Source organism: Canis lupus, chromosome 14 (assembly GCF_003254725.2).
Source record: "Canis lupus dingo isolate Sandy chromosome 14, ASM325472v2, whole genome shotgun sequence".
Lineage (NCBI taxonomy): Eukaryota > Metazoa > Chordata > Mammalia > Carnivora > Canidae > Canis > Canis lupus.
The window spans coordinates 1,355,313-1,373,162 of NC_064256.1; the positions used below are offsets into that span (position 1 = coordinate 1,355,313).

Consider the following 17,850-nt stretch of genomic DNA (forward strand, 5'->3'; position numbering starts at 1 on the left):
TATTTAAAAAACCTAATCTCTTAAAAAATAAAAGTTGCCCTTCAGGCTAATTATTGACACACATTACTCTTGTAACTACATGAAAAGTAAAGTTAATAAAATAAATTGGTTATTTCTAAGACAAAGACAACCATATCACTTAGGGATAATTCTGCTTTCAAACATGTTAAAGTATAAAAATTAAATACTTGTATACCCAAAACCTTATTTAGGAAATAGGACAATTTCTAACATTGTTGGTTCTCTTTTGTATATTTTCCAGGTGACATCTCTTTTCCACCAGAGAGATAGCTTTTCTCAAAAGAAAGTACCTAACAGGCAGTCATCTTGTTTGGTCTCATTTTCAAACCATTTTATTAATCAAATTCTATTTTTTAACTTGCTTCTTTAACTTGCTCTCCCAGGAGGGAGATTCATCCACATCCATGTGCGTAGCTGCCAATGTGGTGTAGTATCCGACAGTACATGTATACCGTAATTTATCAATTCTTCATTTGATGAACATGGGAGATAATTTTTGCACTTTGCCTCAGAATTCCCATAGTTATCTTCTGGAATACATTCATGAATTTCCTCAGGGTATTGACTCAGATGTGGAATTGCTAACTCCAGATGTTAGTTTTTCATATTCTGATTACTGAAAAATGTGGCTGTACTCCTCCCTGACCTATGGATATCCTCCTGAGAGAACACAAGTCCCATTCTTCCTTAATCTAACAGATGTGACATCTATATGAAGCAACCTTTAGAGGGAAGACTATCTTACGCAATAGTATGGGACTTTCAGTTAGCCCAAGGAACCATAGGCCAACAATGCTTAAGGCAAGGAGCAGTACTCCTCTTGGTTCTGTTGAGCAAAGGCACGAGTAGAGCTGTGCTAGGCAGGAAACTAGGATCTCGGGCTATAGCTTAGGTGATGTTGCAAAATCTTTTGAGGTCATTATTAGACTATGGAACATGTAAATGAAGAAAAGACAATAGTGTTTTATTGCAAAAGGCAAGTATTATTTATTCAATGCCAAAAGGAATCTATCTGGAAGTAGCTTGTTCTCCATGACCTGGTACCTCTTATGATGGACTTCCATGGTTACTGCCTCCTTGGTCACAGATGTTATGGTACCAGTGATGCCAAGACCCTCTGCACAGCACCCGCTGCCTGCATGACAGCCTCCATGCTACTCTCCTCCACACTTCCTCTACCTTACCTACAGTAAGTAGGTAAGCTCTTCTTAGTAAAGAGCTCACTGAAAAGTTTCTCACTGAAACTTTTATTTCAGAAACTCATAATCTTGTCTGCATTGTGGAGAGCTCTGAAGATCTGAACAACAACAACAACAACAAAAAACATCTGGAGGGTTCAATTTGAAGATCCTGAAAATGAGTCAAGATGAAACACACTGAAGGTATCCCACTGACAATGAAAGGAAGAGATTCTTAATTTTGACTCTTACTTAACTGAGTCATGGATTCTGATTCAAAAGCCTACTACTGATCATATCATTCCTTGCCTTAAAAAACAAAATAAAAAACTATAATAATAAAACACAACAAAAAACTTCAGTTAAGTACAAACTTCTAAGCATGGTATTTGAAGTATGTGGCAATCTGGAGCCCCCCCCTCCCCCCGGCATTTTAACCATCTTATCGTCTCTTTCACAGGCACATTGTACTTTAGCCAAACTTGACTAGTGACTATCTCTTGGACATGTTTCCTTTTTTCCTCTAGGAGGTGGTACTGGGAAAGCATTGCTCAAATTCTGCTCCATGCTGTACTTTTATACCCTTAATACAGCTCGTCTGTGAGCTCCCTATGGGCTTTGTTTATGAGACTGCACACTTCACCTTGCCCTGACTAGAACAAAGAATCTGACACACAGTTGGCTCAAAGTCAATGTTTACGTAACAAAAATAACAAATCAGGGGTACCTGGGTGGCTTAGTCGGTTGAGCATCCAACTCTTGGTTTCAGCTGTCACTTTTTTATTTTTTAAGATTTTATTTATTCATGAGAAAGATAGAGACATAGGCAGAGGAAGAAGCAGGCTCCATGCAGGGAGCTCGACGTGGGACTCCATCCTGGGACTCCAGGATCACACTCTGGGCCAAAGGCGGTGCTAAACCACTGAGCCACCCAGGCTGCCTGGTTTCAGTTTATATCGTAATCTCAGGGTCATGAGATGAGAACTCCACTGGTCTCAGTGGTTAGCAGAGAGTAGACTTGGGATTCTCTCTCTTCCCCTCTCCCGCTTGCTCTCTCCCTCTCTCAAATAAATAATCTTGAAAAAAATAATGAATTATCAGATCTTGTCCTAGCAAACCAGAATACCTTAAAATACAAAGGCCAAGTCTTATCTGTCCAAACTGAGTTCATTATTATATTTTCTCACCTTTTTGTATCTTCCCAGCTCTATGAACAGCACTACTATCCACCTGTTGAGTAGAAAGCCTGTGTCATATTGTCTATCATCCCTCTATCCCTTGCCTAATCGTTTATCATGTTCTAAGGGGTCTATGCTCATGGCCCTTCTATATGCCTGATGTTCAGTCCTTTTATCATTTCTCCCCTGCATGGCCATAGTCCTAACTGACTTCTCTGATTCTAGTTTTCTTGCACTCACTTATGCAGTGGTCATTCTCAGCACAAGTGTGGTAAAATAACTCCCTTGCCCCCCACATCTCTGTAGAGCAAGTCCAGTGACTGCATAAGCATGTCTTACTCCTGCATCTCCTGAGCTATGAGCTTCCTACCCTCACCCAGCTGCCTCCACCCTTTGAAACTGTGTAAGCTATATCCTGTAACCTAGCATGTACTCACCACTCTGCCTAATTGTTTATATATACCAGTTATTATTACAGACCATGTGATACTCATTTGTTTCAAGAAATGAGTAAATTGACCCACTTTAAGAAAATTATGTTTCCCTGTGTTTGAAATGGGTGGGTGAACTGTGATGACATCTGAGATAAATTCTAGTTGATGTCCTTGAGTTCCATGAATGGCTAAAGTGTGTTGCCTCAGAGACTAGGAAAAGCTGCACAAGAGTGTTCAGGACAAGGAAACCAATCTCTGGATTATGGAACATTACCTGACCAAGTTCTAGACAAGCTCTTCCTCAATTTCTGAGATAACCTGCAAAACAAAAGAGAGCAACCATAGTCAAAACAAGTATGGCATAGTGACAAGATTTTGTTAAACAAACACTATTTTCCAATAAAAAGCACTAGGACTCCCTGGAGAAGCAGTTGATTACAAGTCTAGGCTAAATATGAGCTTGGAAAACCTGGAAATGCTAGAAAGTACTAAAAGACAAGACAGGGATTGTGGCTGGAAGACAGGAAACAACCTAAAGGAGTTTGCACTGACGTTAGGTAGAATAATCAAACCAACGATCCAACCAAACAACAAAAAAGCAAAGCTGATTATACTCAGAATAAATATCCATGTCATAAATAATTGAATAAAAACATAAATGAGGGACGCCTGAGTGGCTCAGCAGTTGAGCATCTGCCTTTGGCTCAAGGCTTGATCCTGGTCTGTGATCCAGTCCAGCATTAGGCTCCCAGTGGGGAGCCTGCTTCTCTCTCTGTCTGTGTCTCTGCTTCTCTCTGTGTGTCTCAGGAATAAATAAAATCTTAAAGAAAAAACCATAAATGAAGGATAAAGGATACTTCTTCCTAACAGTGGATACCAATTGATATATATGCAGAGGGAACTAGGGAAACAAAATCTGCATTAGAAAACACAAGAATAACTGGTGCAGACAAAATCCTCTGATGAATGCTAAAAGTGAGGGGCAAACAATTAGAGGAAAATAGGACTTTACAAAACGCCGGGACACCTGCACCCTGATGTTTATAGCAGCAATGTCCACAGTAGCCAAACTGTGGAGGGACCCTCGGTGTCCATCGAAAGATGAATGGATCAAGAAGATGTGGTTTATGTATACAATGGAATATTCCTCAGCCATTAGAAATGACAAATACCCACCATTTGCTTTGACGTGGATGGAACTGGAGGGTATTATGCTGAGTGAAGTAAGTCAATCGGAGAAGGACAAACATTATATGGTCTCATTCATTTAGGGAATATAAAAAATAGTGAAAGGGAATAAAGGGAAAAGAGAGAAAATGAGTGCGAAATATCAGAGAGGGAGACAGAACATGAGAGACTCCTAACTCTGGGAAACGAACAAGGGGTGGTGGAAAGGGAGGTGGGGGTGACTGGGTGGCAGGCACTGAGTGGGGGCACTTGACAGGATGAGCATTGGGTATTATGCTATATGTTGGCAAATTGAATTCCAATAAAAAATAAATAAATAGGGGATCCCTGGGTGGCTCAGAGGTTTGGCGCCTGCCTTTGGTCCAGGGCGCAATCCTGGAGTCCCAGGATCAAGTTCCGCGTCAGGCTCCCAGCATGGAGCCTGCTTCTCCCTCCTCCTGTTTTTCTCTCTCTCTTTCTTTCTCTATGTCTATCATAAATAAATAAACAAATCTTTAAAAAATACATAAATAAATAAATTAATTAAAAAAAATAGGACTTTACAAAGAAATAATTAGTAAATTCAGTGTGGGATCTTGGACCCAAAATGCCAGTGTAATTCAAATGTTTATCTGAGTTACTGTTCTGCAGCATCATTAATCCTCTGGTTCTGACCACTTACTATACTTATGCAGTGTGAACATGGGTGTAGCTGCAGAAGGAATATACAGAAACTGTACTATCCTTTCGCAACTTTTCCACACGTCTGAGTTTGTTTTAAGAATACTCATCTTTGCCTTTCAAAATAGCCATAAGAATAATTCTCAAGTGCTGAGGAAGAGCACAGGTTCAGTGCAAGGAAGACAAATTGAAATCCTACTATACCACTTATCAGTATGTGTGTCTTTGTCCATGTTACTTATGTACTCTGAACCCCCATTTCTTTCCTCTGACTGTTTATGGTTGTGAGAATGAGATGTGTGCACACAGTGCCAGCACAGGGTGGGTAAGAAACAAGACTGTTTCCTTCCCTGAGGGGCCCTCTAGTTAGCTCCACATATGGCCCTGTCATCCCTGAAGGGCTGTCTACTGACTCCACACACATCCATGTCCTCCCTGAGGGACCATCTACTGGCTCCAGGTCTATCCCTGTCCTCCCTGAGGGGCCTTCATACTGTCTCCACAAGCATCTCTGTGCTGAGGAGCCTTTATACCAGCTCCACACCCCTTCCTGTCCTCCCTGAGGGGCCATCTACTGGCTACATGCTGCTCTCTGTCCTCTCGGTGGGGATTCATACTGACTCCATGACCGTCCCTATCCTCCTGTGGGGCTTTCATACCTGCTCCATGCCCATCCTTGTCCTCCATGAGGGGCCTTCATACTGGCTTCATGCACATTCCTGTCCTGAGGGGCCATCTACTGGCTCCACACCAATTCCTGTCCTCCGTGAGGGGCCATTTACTGACTCCTGGCCCGTCCCTGTCCTACCTGAGGGGTCTTCATACCTGCTCCACACCCGTCCTTTTCCTACCTGAGGGGCTTCCATGCCTGGCTCCATGCCTGTCCCTGTCCTCCCGGGGGGCCTTCATAATGGCTGCAGGCTAGTCCCTGTCCTCCCTGAGGAGTCTTCATACTGGCTCCATGCCATCCTTGTCCTCCCTAAGTGGTCATCATACCTGCTCTTTGTCCATCCCTCTCCTCCCTGAGGGGCCTTCAAAATGGTTCCATGCCTATCCCTGTCCTTCCTGAGGGGCCATCTACTGGCTCCATGCCCATTCCTGTCGTCCCTGAGGGGCCTTCATATCTGCTCCACACCGGTCACTGTCCACTCTGAGGGGCATTCATACCTACTCCACATTTGTCCCTGTCCTCCCTGAGGGGCATTTATATTGGCTCCACACACATCCCTGTCCGGAGGGGCCTTCATACCACCTTGACACCAGACCGTCTGCCCTGAAGTACCATCTACAGGCTCCAAGCCCTTCCATCCCCCCTGAGGGGCCATTTACAGACTCCACGCCAGTCCCTGTCCTCCCTGAGGGGCCTTCATACTGGCTCCATGCTCATCACTCTCCTCCCTAAAAGGCTTTCATACTGGCTCCATGACCTTCCCTGTCCTCCCTGAGGGGCCATCTACCAGCTCCATACCCACCTCTGTCCTCCCTAAGGGGACTTCTTACTGGCTTCATGTGCGTCTTTCCTCTCTGAGGGGTCATCTACAGGCTCCATGACCTTCTTGTCTGGCCTAAGGGGCTATCTACCAGCTTCATGCTCATCCCTGTCCTCCCTTCCGGGCCTCCCTGAGGAGCCATCTACTGGTGCCATTCTTGTCCCATCCTCCCTGAGGGCAGTCTACAGGTCCCTGTCCTCTGAGAGCTCATGGTTCTGAGAAGCAAACATCCAGACTATAGGAAACTCACAACTTCTCTCCTGATCTTACTGCTTGTCTAGCTGTGCCTTCCAGTATTTAGCATTTGGGATTCTCTGCAGTAAATGAAGAGGATGAGAAAAGGAGTGTGCAACCCCGTCTACTGTACTGCAAGCTCCTTGGGGAGAGATCCAGTGTCTCACTCATCCTGACTGACCATGCATACCTCAGGACTGGGCATCTGAAAGTGGAAGAGTGAATTAAAGCCAATAGAAAGCAGGAAGAAAGGGAAATCTGGGCACCCACCTGGACCCCTTTTGGATGAAGCTGAAGCTAACTAACTCCTGGAATGAGGAACCATGTCCTTGCCCCTTTAGGTTGCTCTCGTCCTCTGTTTTACCTCCCTGAGTGGTTCTATGTGATTTCAGTGATGATTCGTCTTCCTCCATCCCACCAGGATGTGAAGGCCTTTTAGCAGGAGTGCTCTCCTTTTCCTTGCTCTTCCTTAGGACTTCATCCCGGACTTGGGAGACTCTGTGGTCCCCATCCTGTTTGCTCACATTGCCTTCACTCTGGAAAGATGAGTTGGAGGGTCCCACTTCTGGACCTTCAGTGGTCTCCCTAACAGGTCTGCTGATTATCTCCCCTCCTGCAACCACACTCACACTGCCCTGAGGAGCTACTGCTGCCCTGTGGCTGGACCCTGCAGATGGGATTAGGAGAGACAAGGTGTTCCTACAGACAGAGTATGTGTGGGAAGCAAGTTGCCTGATTCCTTCCCCACCACTATAAGCATGAGATGTGACCCCAGACACATTGGTGACTGTGGGAAGGCTCTTGATGCTGTCCTGATCTTGGTCCCCTTGTCCACGGAGCTCCATGGCCTGTCCCGAGAAGAGAAACAGGGAAGGAGAGAAGTGAGAGGAGAAGGGATTGTCACTTGCTTTCTTAAAGCTGAACCACCCAAGAGCTTATAATTAGGATAAACTCTGAGGTCATCAAGTTCAGTGGATGCAGGAGTCCCCTCTATGGCACCCTCAAAATGGTCACTCCAGTTCTCTGTGTGGACAGTTCCGGAAAAGCATTATTGCCATTCAGTGAGCATTCTCACACTTATATTTTATATGCTTGTCTTAGCAATTCTGCAAAATAGGTTCCTAAAAGAGACTGCTGGTCAAGAACTATTACATTTTACAGTCTCATATTTAGTAACAAATTGTGCACTTGTGCACAAAGCATGCAGCAATGCCACAGATGCACTGAGAAAGTAGTGCCTGGCTCCAGGTAAGGAAGGGGTTTCCCATACTTGAAAGTGTCCCACAACAGATCAGACTGTCTAGGCTGGAGCAGTGATTGTTCCAGAGCAGGCTGGGCACTGAGGATAATATTGAGGGTATTACAACACTGGCAATGAGGTTAGAGGAGCTGACATCTGAGGAACCATGGATATTCAGAAGCACTTGGGACCTTTCCCGTGTGGCAGGGTCTCTACAGGGTGCCATATTTGGCCAAAGTTCATCTGAATGTAATGCCTTCTCCTAGTGAGCCTCAGAAAGCAGCCTGGAAGAGCCTTAGCTGCTCTTCTAAATCACCCTGACCCCATGCCCAAGTCTATGCAAAGGCTTACTGCTGGGCTTTTCCTATCCTCTGCCTCCAACACAGGTAAGGAGATCATGTCACCAGCAGGTTGGGCCTGGGTACCACTGTAAGCCTCCAGTGGTGGTCTCAACAGGTACACTAAGTCTTCCCAGCATGCAAACAGGTCTTCTTTTGCATCTGAAGGAAGGTACAGTTGTAGGTAAAAAGAGCGGCCAGTGGCAAGCTTCAAGTGGAACTGTTTTTTTTCATGATTATAGATGGATAACTTTACAAACTTCAAAGGAAGCAGCCTGTTGGGGAGCAAAGAGTGCAGGATTAGGTTGAGATAAGTGGGAAGGAAGAGGGAGGGAAGGAAGAGGGAATAGATGCTGACTTTGGCCTAGTCAGCATCTATTCCTCTCCTAAAGATCTGCAAAATCCTCTCCACTTGACCACGGCTCTCACATCCACCTCCTCAGGTGCAGCTTTAATTCAGAGAACAGCACTTAGCTCACTGTACCTCATACCACACCACAAGGTTCCTGACCACCTATGAAGTCCACCCCTCACTCTGCCATGAAAGGCCTGCTACGTGTCCCTGACTTTCTTCCTAGTCTTATTCTCACAACCCTTCTTCTATAATCAAGAGCCACTTTCCCTACAAAGCATGGTGGGCCCCAATACATGTGTTTAATTTCTCTGAATCCACACCACAGTTGCTGGTCATGCACTGCAGAGCTCTCACACTTTGGGTTCTGTGTTGTGGTGAATCACGTGCTTGCCAGTCTTGTCCCTTCTGCATATATCCTGTATGATGGGACTAAAGTTCTTGGACTCACCTGGTCAGCTCCAAGCTCTTTGTCGACTTGAGGTCCTTTATCTGAGTATCTTGGCTATTTCTGGCATTGGCTGCACAGCTCACAGCTGGTTGTGCCAGAAGCATGACATCCGGCATTGTGAGGCTGGGGGTGGTATATGCGATGCCCACTGTCACCATTTGCACATTGTTGTGCATATCAATCACTTCTCCTTTTCTGTTGATCTGTTGTTGGAAGGAAGAGGGAAGCAGCACTTCTTACATCCTCTTCTATCTCCCCTCATCCACTCTACTCCTAAATACAGTGGTCACCACAGTTCTTGGTTGTGGCAAAAATTCAAAGGGAAGTAGTTCAAGCTGTGTACTGTGCCAACAGAACTGACTCAATCTCCCTCTCCAAGCTGACTTCTCATAGGAGCCAAATTCCCTTTCCTTAATATGCCTGGGATCCTGTGCTTTTGTACTCAGAAGTGCCTGTGATCACTATTAAAATAATAAACCCATGCACAGCCTAAGACCCAACAATTCAGCCTCTGAAAATGTATTCTATATTTACGTGCACATGCCCCAGTGGGATGTACAAAGTTGTTCATCACCACAATTTTGGTGACAAGAGGATGGGCACAACCCAATACTTCTCCATAAGTGTTTGGGTAAACAAATGTAGAATTTCTTGCAAAATGGACATTTTATTAAAAATAAAAACAATGGTCTTTACAGCAAGAACACAAATGCAAAAAATAATGAAATACAAAGGGATTATTCTGGACTAAATGACTAAAGAGGTGTGACAATCAAGGGTAATACAAGATCCTGGATTAGGAAATGGAGCTCTTAAGAACATTATTGGGACAATTGAGAAAATGTAAACACACACTATATATTGCATGACAGCATTCTGTGAACATTAAATTCCATGAAATCGTGTCATGGTTACATAAGCAAATGTCCAAGTTCTTAGAAGACACATGAAGAATTTAAAGATAAAGGGACAGGGACACCTGGGTGGCTCAGCAGTTGAGTGCCTGCCTTCGGCTCAGGTCTTGATCCCTGGATCCGGGATTGAGTCCTGCATCAGGCTCCCTGTGCTTCTTGCTTTGCCTATGTCTCTACCCCTCTCTCTCAGTCTGTGTCTCTCATAAATAAATAAATAAATAAATAAATAAATAAATAAATAAATCTTTAAAAAAATAAAGATAAAGGGATAAAATAAAATAAAATAAAATAAAATAAATAAAATAAAGGGACATAACACTAGCCACTTATACCTAACTCTCAAATAGTTGAGTGAGGGTAATAATCTGTGTGTTGTATGTGTATGGGTTTACTGGTTCTTAATCCTGCCTATACATTTCAATCAACTGGGAGCTCTGAGGTGTCCTGCTGTCCAGACTGGCGAGGTCATTACACCAGAATTTTGGCAGTGGGTCCTGGGCATGTGTGTTATCTCCACTTTCCAGGTCATTCCAAGGTTGAGAATCAGTAATGTGGGACCCAGGAAATTTCACAAAAATCCCCTACCCCTACCCCTGGACAAGCAGAACAGGACTAACTCCATTTTGTGCTGCACCCACCACCTCCTGTATGACCCCTACATGACCTGCTTATTGCTTAAGGCACTGCCCCACCCTAGTCAAGCAGCTGAGCACACCTTTCCCGGAAATTGGCTCATAACAATGTAACCCCGCCTTGTGCCCACCAAAACTGCGCGCCAATTCTGACCAGAGTGACAGGCCAGTTCAAATGGTCACTATAGGGTAAATTGTGATTCAATTGGCCACCTGCGTGTGGACTGACATGACTGTGCAACTTTCTGCGCATGTTACAATCCCATTGGCCACTGGCCCCTATAAAGCTGTTACGCCTCTTAGCCTCGGGGTCCAAGTCCCAGCTCCACTGTGTCGGGTATACTTGGACCCAAGCTCGAGCTTGTAAATAAACCCTCGTGTGTTTGCATTGGTGTCGGCTCCTTGGTGGTTTCTCGGATTCGCAATCTTGGGCACAACAAGTAATAGATGTAGAGTCATGGAGCTCCCGAGTTGATCCTCATTTGTCAACTCTCACCTGCTCTTCTCTCTGTCACACTTACAAGGTGTTGGGTGCTCACACCAAAAGTTCGGTTCATACTGTCCCGCTGTCCCTTTGTACAACCCACACCATCATCCCAAAAGCCCTAGAGTAGGAACTGTCTGAACTGAAGCCCAGAAAGCCTGGGCCTCTGCCACATGACGATCTGAGAAAGTAATTTTCCTCTCTGGAATTGTCTGCTCCTCAGTAAGATGAGATCTTCATTCTGCCTACATAAGTAGGTTGCTGTGAGGCTCACAGGAAATGGACACCAAATTGCTTTGGATACTGAAGAGAACCATAGAAATATGGTTTCAAGATACTCGGAGCTTCACATTCCTACAAAACATATTGAGTGAGTAAAAGCAACCTGTACATAACACAAGCAGTAGGACATGATGTCAAAAGTCCACATGTCCCACACAAGAACACTGTACTACATCTCCAAGAGTCACAGAACATTTAACAAGTACTTATGAAGGGACAAAACCTGCAGGGGAATAATGACCAACTTGGGGCAGTGGTAACTTGGGAGAAAGGGAAATGCAAGAAGGGAAGTGCATCCATGTAGATTAAATCATAATCATGTTTTTCCTCAAAAAATATTACACTTACAGACTACATTCTTGCAAGAAATTGGGCACTCAGCATATAATGGATCCTCAGTAAGATGTGGAAAGAAAAGAATGAAAGAAGGGGGTATTACACATGCGAATCAAGGAAAAGAGAGGAGGGGGCACACATGTGAACCAGGGAGAAGGGGGGGCACACGCGAATCAAGGAGAAGGGAGAAGGCAGATACACCGCTGAAACAGGGAGGAGAGGGGACACTACTGAATCAGGGAGGAGGGGAGGGGGGCACACCCTTCAATCAGGGAGGGGGAGGGGGCACAAATGTGAATCAGGGTGAAGGGAGAGGGGGGACACACCCCTGAATCAGGGAGGGGGCACACATGTGAATCAGGGTGAAGGCAGAGGGGGGATACATCCCTGAAACAGGGAGAAGGAGAGTATATTCCTGAATCAGGGAAAAGGGGAGGGGGGTACACCTCTGAATCAGGGAAGGGGGGAGAGGGGCACACACATGAATCAGGGAGGGGGAGGGGACACACCCCTGAATCAAGGTGGGGGGGCAGCCCACACTGCTCACCTGGATGAAATCACTCTCAAAGACGGGCATGTCCTTCAGCAGGGTGTACTCTCCCCTGCACAGGTGCCGCTGCAGCTTCCCCGAGGACCTGTTGAACATGTGCAGGATGTGGCAGGTGTGGCTGCTATGATAGGGCGAGGGTGTGCTGCTGTCCATGGCCATCTCTTGGAGACACCTGGCAGGAGGAGGCAGCTTACTATCTGCCTTGGCACCCCTGGCACCCCAGCAGGGTAACACCCACACCATACTGTGCTGGGATTCACACTTAGAACATTGTCCTGCCCTCCTGGGTCAAGGTCAGGGTCAGGCCCACTTGGACAGCAGTGGCCTTGCCCTGTCCTGGGCGAGTCCCTTCCTGTCAGGCCTTCCTACCACCCCCTCCTGTGCTCACCTCCCAGTCCTTCCCCACCCCACCCCCAGGAACATCCCCCTGCGCCCTCCCTGCGCTCACCTCCCTGGGGATTTCCACCCCAAAGCCCACTCCTCAGGAGGTCCTGCCCCGCCCCCTTCCAGCTCCCTCCTCCTGGCAGCTCTCCCCCAGGCAAACACCAAGCTCACCACCCCCACCCACCCCCACGTGGTCTAGGTCATGATCTCGGCTGGGTCACACCATTGACACCAAACCAGGCAGCCCCACCTCCGCCCCCTGCCCCGTGGAGGGGATGGACTGACCCCTCGCCTCCGGGTGGGCCTCCGAGAGCTGCGCTGGAGCGGCCGCCCCCGCCACCTCAACGTCCCCACACCCCGAACACGCTCCCACCTGTGTGCCCCCTGGAACTCCCGCCTCTGCGCCGCCCCACAGGCTGCCTTTAAACTCCGTCCATTGTGACCTATAGCCGTCGCACAACACTGTGTCCTCATCCCCACAGCTGCCCCCTCAGAAAGCGACATAATTTCATCCAAACGCCGCCAGCGCCCGCAGGAAACTACAGCAAAAGGCGCACAGATGAAGTTGCAGCCTCCACGTGGCGAGGGTTTCCCGCCTCCGCGGAATGCCAGAGTGCGCATGCGCACCCCAGAAAGCACACACCGCGCCGCCCCCGCCCCCGCCCCCACGGGCGCACTGCCTGCCCGCTCCTCTGCTCCTGGACCTGAGAGGGGGCTGGAGAGCTTGCGCAAGCGCAGCACACACAGCGAGCACCATCCACACTTTTTTTTAAAAAAAATAAAGATTCTATTCATCTATTCATTAGAGATCCAGAGAGAGAGAGAGAGAGAGAGACAGGCAGAGGGAGAAGCAGGCGCCATGCAGGGAGCCCGATGTGGGACTCGATCCTAGGCCCTGGGATCACAACCTGAGCAAAGGCAGATGCACAGCCACTGAGCCACCCATGCGTCCCCAGCCCCGGTGCCTTAAGGGTGGGCCAGCAGGAGCGGAGACGTAGCCACTGCCTACCTGGAGTGACTAGGGAGGTCAGAGGGGTCAGAGCAAATGTGCAAAGACTGTCTGCTATTAGTGCTGGAGGGAGCTCAGACTGGAAAGTGAACCTTCTTGGCTTTATAACAACTTAGGGAATATTGTGGTGGCAGAAAGTGCTTCTGTTCCTGTCTTTGTCTACAGCCTTCCCTGACCTTTTCAAGGGAGACACAGAAAATCCCAAAACCAGGGAGAACCAGAAAACCAATTCAGTGAAAGCATGCAAACAGTACTCGTGAACAATCAGACAGACATGACAGAAACATGTATTCAGTAACCTAAGGGTCTTTCCAGTGTGTAGGTGGAAAACAAAAGCCCCCCCCCCCCCTTTTTTTTACAAACTGAAAGAAGACATATTTGAGGACCTGCCTGAAAAATCCCATAGCCTGTAGCATTCTACATTTGTAATGCCTACAGCTGGGTTCCAGTGGCTCTGCAGGGCATTGTACAAGCCTGTCTCCATGGAGCCCCAGTTCAGCGGTTCTGCAGGGTGCTGTGCAAGCGTTTCTCTGTGGAGCTGGGGTCCAGTGGCTCTGCAGGTAACTCTGCAAGACTGTCTCACTGGAGCTTGGTTCCAGTAGCTCTGCATGTTGCTTTGCAAGCCTGTCTTTGTGTTGGTAGTCCTGAGTGAAAGAGGAGTAAAGCATTCACTAACCGCCTTGGAGGTTGGCTTTGTTCCAGTGGACAGCAGGGTCTCATCCACCCAGAAACAGTCCAGGCTGGAGGACATCAGGCTGATGGTTGGGTCCCAGTGCAAATCCTGCACCCAGAGAAGTGCTGAGTCAAAGAGGGATCCTCCAAAGGAAATCCAGGGATAGTGGCCTCTACTCTAATCAGGGAATGAGGAACTAGTCCAGGCTCAGGCTACCTCTGTCAAAGAGCCAAAACCCCAGACAACTCTTCAGATCCTTTAGGGAGTGAGGAGTGAAGTTGTCCCCACTATGATGAGCAGGAAGCCCAACATGGGACTCGAGCCCAGAATCCCAGGATTATGACCCTAGCTAAAGGCAGGCATTTAACCAACTGAGCCACCCAGGTGCCCTGATCTCATTCTTTTTTATGGCTAAATAATATTCTATTTTATGTATACCACATCTTTATCATTTATCTATCAATGGATACTTGTGTTCCTTGTATATCTTAGCTATAATAAATAATGCTGCTATAAACACAGGGGTGTCTAAATATTTGTGAAATAGTGTTTTATGTTCTTTGGGTAAATACACAGTAGTGGAATTAAAGGACTCTTTTTTTTAGATTTTATTTATTTATTCATTAGAGACAGAGAGAGAGAGAGAGAGAGAGAGAGAGAGGCAGAGACACAGGCAGAGGGAGAAGCAGGCTCCACATGGGAAGCCTGATGTGGGATTTGATCCTGGGTCTCCAGGATCATGCCCTGGGCCAAAGGCAGGCGCTAAACCACTGAGCCACCCAGGGATCCCCCACCAGTAGTGGAATTAATGGGACATATGATATTTCTATTTTGAATGTTTGAGTAACTTCCATACTAAATCCACAGTCGTTTCCCCAATTTATTTCCCATAAGTGAGCACAAGGGTTGCTTTTTCTCCTCTTCTTTGCCAATACTTATTTCTTGTGTTTTTTATTTTAGTCATCTTAACATGTATAATGAAATATAGCATTATGATTTTGATATGATTACCTGGATGATTAATGATGTTGAGTACTTTATTAATTGATTTTTATTGAAGTATAATTAACATACAATGTTACATTGATTTCAGGTGCACATTATAATGATTCAACAATTCTATACATTTCTTAGTGCTCATCAAGATAGATGTATTCTTATTCCCCTTTATCTATTGCACTAATCTCCCCACCCATCTCCCTCTTGTAACTACCAGTTTGTTCTCTGTCTTTAAGAGTTTATTTTTTAGGAAGATAGGATGACAATGGAATAAGAGAACCCTAGGCTCACCTTAGCCCACCAACACAACTAGATGACTACCAAATAATTCCAAATACTCCATAAATAAACCTGAAGACTTAAAGGACAAATTCAACAACTAAAGGGGGAGAATAGGCCACGTTGTAGAACATAGGAAGTGTAGAGATGTAGTTTAGGGAAAAAAATGGATTGCAGGTGCTGAGGAAGAGAGGTAGCTTTTTCTGTGGGCAGAGATAAGGAGGAGTAGAGTCCACAGAGGAATGCACAAGGAGGACATTTCCCCAAAATCATTGGCTAAGAGAATGAGAGGGGCTGATTTTTGTGAGTTCTGGCAAACAGAGGGCTTAAAGCCTGGAGTTTTAAAGGCCAGTGGACTTAGCTGGCATAGAGCCCTGAGGGCACTTCCCTGCTCATGGAGAGAAGACAGGCAAGCAACCCAGGGGCAGAGGGCCCTGAGAAGTACCTACATCTCACAGGGGAGGCATAGTTCACTCTTCTTGGAATACATTTTTGAGAGGTGGCATTCAGAGAGGTGCCTCTCTGAGACAAAGGAGTCATGAAACACCATTTCCCTCCTCTCCCCCTCTGCATAGATGTAGAACCACCTGCAGAGTGAGGCTAACCCTAATACCAGCTGCCTAGCTTGCTTGCTGAAGGTCCCAGGTCAAGCACTCTGGTGCAACTGCCCTTCACAGATAAATATGCATCAGTCCTAGTGTGTCAAGAACCTCCCACAGATGATCAGCACAGGGCCCTGCCACAGACCATCCCTAAAGTTTGGAGTTTTAAGGATCAACTGGCTTGACTGGGATAGAGTCCAAGTTGTGCTGCTCCTGGCAGGCAAACAGCCTAGAGACAGACAATATGAAAATGGAGATCTGAAGAATGCATGGGACACACAGGAGGAGATTACTTGCTTTTCTGGAGTGCTTCCCTGAGAGCAAGCAAGCTCAGAGACCCTTCTCCATGGACAAAGGAGCTGACTCCTGCATCTCCCTCCCCTGCCTTCTGCATAAACCAACTTCAGTAAACAGCACTATACCAATGCTGGATTGCAACCTGATTACACCTAGTCTCCTTAACCTGTGCTCTGCTGGTAATGCTTTTCTGGGGGAAAGTGTGCCTGGGTCCCATCCCAGTGTGTCCCTTCCCTAGAAGAACAGCAGAAACCCTGCACACACCATGTTCCCCAACCAGAGAATTTTACAAGCCTTCAGTTCTACTGGGAGTAAAATCAGTTCTCATTTAATAAGCAAACCAGAACAAACCTAGTTAAAACTCAGCATACTCCAGCCAAGGTCTAAACACTTCTCACTGCAGGCAAGGAGAGCCTCTGTAGAAGATGACCCTGAAGGATAGAGCAGCCAAAAAATAGCAGAGTGCTCACAGCACATATCAGAGACACACCCTGAAGCATCAGATCCTGGACACTGTATGACCTCTTCTCCATAAAGCTTTTACACTCAGGAACAAGAAACATAACAGATTTTTCTAATACAGAGAAGATTGACTCTTAGTCAAATGCCAATGTGGAGAAATTCATCCCAAAAGAAAAAACAAGATAAGGTCATAGGCATAGATTTAATAGAAATAAATATAAGTAATATGTCTGATGGAGAATTTAAAACAACAATCATATGTATGCTCACTGGGTACAAGAATGGGAGACTATAGGGACACTGTTACTTCAGAGATAAAAGAATTACAAAAAAAACAGAAATGAAAAAAAAAACAACTGAGTTTCAAAACAGACTGGATACAATAAGCATAAGGACGGAAGAAGCAGAGGAAGGAATAAGTGATATAGAAGATAAAATAATGGAAAACAATGAACTTGAACAACAGAGAGAAAGACGAATTATGGAACAGGAGAATTGACTTAAGTACTCAGTGACACATCGCATATAATAACATTCTCATCATAGGAGTCACAAAAGAAGAGAGAGAAAAAGGGGCAGAAAATTTATTTGAAGAAATAATAGCTGAAAGATTCTCATATCTGGAGAAGCGGTTTCAAGATACAGGGGGAGGGGATCCCTGGGTGGCTCAGCGGTTTAGTGCCTGGCTTCGGCCCAGGGTGTGATCCTGAAGTCCCAGGATTGAGTCCCACATCAGGCTTCCTGCATGGAACCTGCTTCTCCCTCTGCCTGTGTCTCTGCCTCTCTCTCTCTCTCTCTCTCTGTCTCTCATAAATAAATAAATAAAACCTTAAAAAAAAGAGACCCAGGGAGAACAGAAAACTTCCATCAAAATCAACAAAAACAGGCCAACACCAAGGTATATTGTAGTTAAATTTGTAATATATGGCTATCAAGAAATATCTTAAAATCAACAAGACAAAAGGAGTGCCTAATGTACAAGGGAAGACCGAGAAGGCTAGCTACAGACCTCTACATAGAAACTTGGCCAGCCAAAAGGGACTGGCATGATATATTCAACATGCAGAATGGGAAAAATCAGCAACCAATAATACTCTATCCAGCAAGGCTATCATTCAGAATAGAGAAATAAAGAGTTTCCCAAACAAATAAAAAAATAAAGTTTGTGACAACTAAACCAGCC

The 17,850-nt window shown here is 45.9% G+C and overlaps 1 protein-coding gene across 4 annotated transcripts; it reads right to left on the reverse strand.

Annotated features, from left to right (window-relative positions):
* Nucleotides 1-983: 983 nt before the first annotated feature.
* Nucleotides 984-12,731, reverse strand: LOC112665295 (Golgi associated RAB2 interactor protein 6-like). 4 transcript variants are annotated; one of them, XM_035698268.2, is made up of 9 exons: nucleotides 12,632-12,731; nucleotides 11,960-12,134; nucleotides 8,765-8,967; nucleotides 7,975-8,236; nucleotides 7,013-7,231; nucleotides 6,654-6,919; nucleotides 3,086-3,129; nucleotides 2,387-2,429; nucleotides 984-1,371 (listed from the first exon to the last, which is right to left on the reverse strand). In XM_035698268.2, exons 2-8 carry the CDS (start codon nucleotides 12,119-12,121, stop codon nucleotides 2,422-2,424), a joined length of 1,164 nt encoding a protein of 387 aa, XP_035554161.1. In that variant the 5' UTR covers nucleotides 12,122-12,134; nucleotides 12,632-12,731; the 3' UTR covers nucleotides 984-1,371; nucleotides 2,387-2,421. The 4 variants fall into 4 exon arrangements, with proteins under 4 accessions (XP_035554161.1, XP_048949411.1, XP_048949409.1 ...); XM_049093454.1 differs by lacking the exon at nucleotides 7,013-7,231; XM_049093452.1 differs by having other exon boundaries at nucleotides 6,654-7,231.
* Between the last annotated feature and the right edge of the window lie 5,119 nt (nucleotides 12,732-17,850).